Source organism: Oreochromis aureus, linkage group 22, assembly GCF_013358895.1.
Source record: "Oreochromis aureus strain Israel breed Guangdong linkage group 22, ZZ_aureus, whole genome shotgun sequence".
Lineage (NCBI taxonomy): Eukaryota > Metazoa > Chordata > Actinopteri > Cichliformes > Cichlidae > Oreochromis > Oreochromis aureus.
The window spans coordinates 35134582-35135881 of record NC_052962.1 but is presented as its reverse complement, the minus strand read 5'-3'; the positions used below and the strand labels follow the sequence as shown (position 1 = coordinate 35135881).

General features: G+C 42.1%; 1 gene segment (V, D, J or C); it reads right to left on the bottom strand.

The window, feature by feature from the left end:
* Positions 1 to 809: 809 nt before the first annotated feature.
* Positions 810 to 1300, bottom strand: LOC116329952 (the record flags this gene model as incomplete). The annotated part of the segment is given in 1 exon segment: positions 810 to 1300. A coding segment is annotated over 1 exon segment (336 nt), but the record flags the coding sequence as incomplete, so codon positions are not given.

Sequence of the window (1300 nt, the reverse complement as noted above, 5' to 3'; positions counted from 1 at the left end):
AGCAGCCTTGTGGCATCTCATCTCATCCTCTCATTCTTTGAGCCATAAATTTAGGGACTGGAACAGGATCAACAGATGTTTACAAGTGTTCACAGATCTCAATTCTAAGATCATATTCGATACATGTTTTTTCATTTAAAATGTTGAACTTTCAGCTCTACAACAAGAAATGGACAAAAGTACTGATCTAGCCCTCGTGCCCTCCTCGGCCAATTTTGTACATTTTTTCTACTTTTTAAAAATTTAACAATCATTTGGCTTTAAAGCTCGTGACATTTTTCCAGGAAATCTTATTTGTGGTCCATTTTCTGAAGCCTGTTGTCTTTTACTTTTACATGTCATCCATATTCTGTTGATGTATTTTGGACCCTGTCAAGACCTACAAGGAAAAAAATGTAAAAGCACAAAATCTGTCATTAAATCCTCATACAACAAAATTTCTTCCGCTTTTGTTGAGAAATCACGCTTTTTCAAACTGATCAAATATTAAATTATTTTTAGGGTTTTAACTCTTGAAACATTAAGTATTTATTGAAAAACAAATAACAAATGTAAAATAATGCTGAAAATTTAAAAAACGATTAAAACTTGCGCTACAACTTTGAAACTATTTATAGTGGGGAGCAGCTGGTGGATGTGACTTTATCTATTTATTTATTGCTTTTTCTTCGTCTCATTTTTGAAGTTTAGGGTCCGATGTGAAGCGATACAGCATGAATGAGATTTTCAGTGTATGGAAGCATCACTACTGAACCTGAAGGATGATTATCAGACAGAAGAGCAGCTGAATGGAAACACATGAAAACCACTATTTGAAGACCTCAGTTTTTATTTGAAGTATTAAAACCATCAACAGTGCCACAAGCATGAAAACATGAAAACTATCAAAGCAATACAGACACAGAGGGAGCAGACTGAGAGAAGCTGCAGACTAAAGCCAGTATCAGAGTCCCAGTGAGTCAGCTCAGGACTGGGGACACTGGTCTGTCATCAGAGTCTCTGAGAGTGGAGTGTGGGAGCCCTGGGTGGCCTCACAGGTCACAGAGCCCACCTTCTCCCACTTGTCTGCAGGGAGCCTCAGGGTGCTGCTCCAGCTGTAGTGGCCGTCATTCTGCAGCGCCCCGGGGCTCCTGCTCTCCTCTCCACTGCTGCTTCTTCCATCCACCTTCCAGGACAGCCTCCAGTCTGAGGGGAAGCCCTTGTTGGCCACACACATGACTGTAGCCTTCCCCTGCTGCAGCTCCTCACTAGAGGGCGCCAGCACGGTCAGGGAGGGGGGGACTCGACCCACTGCAGAGAG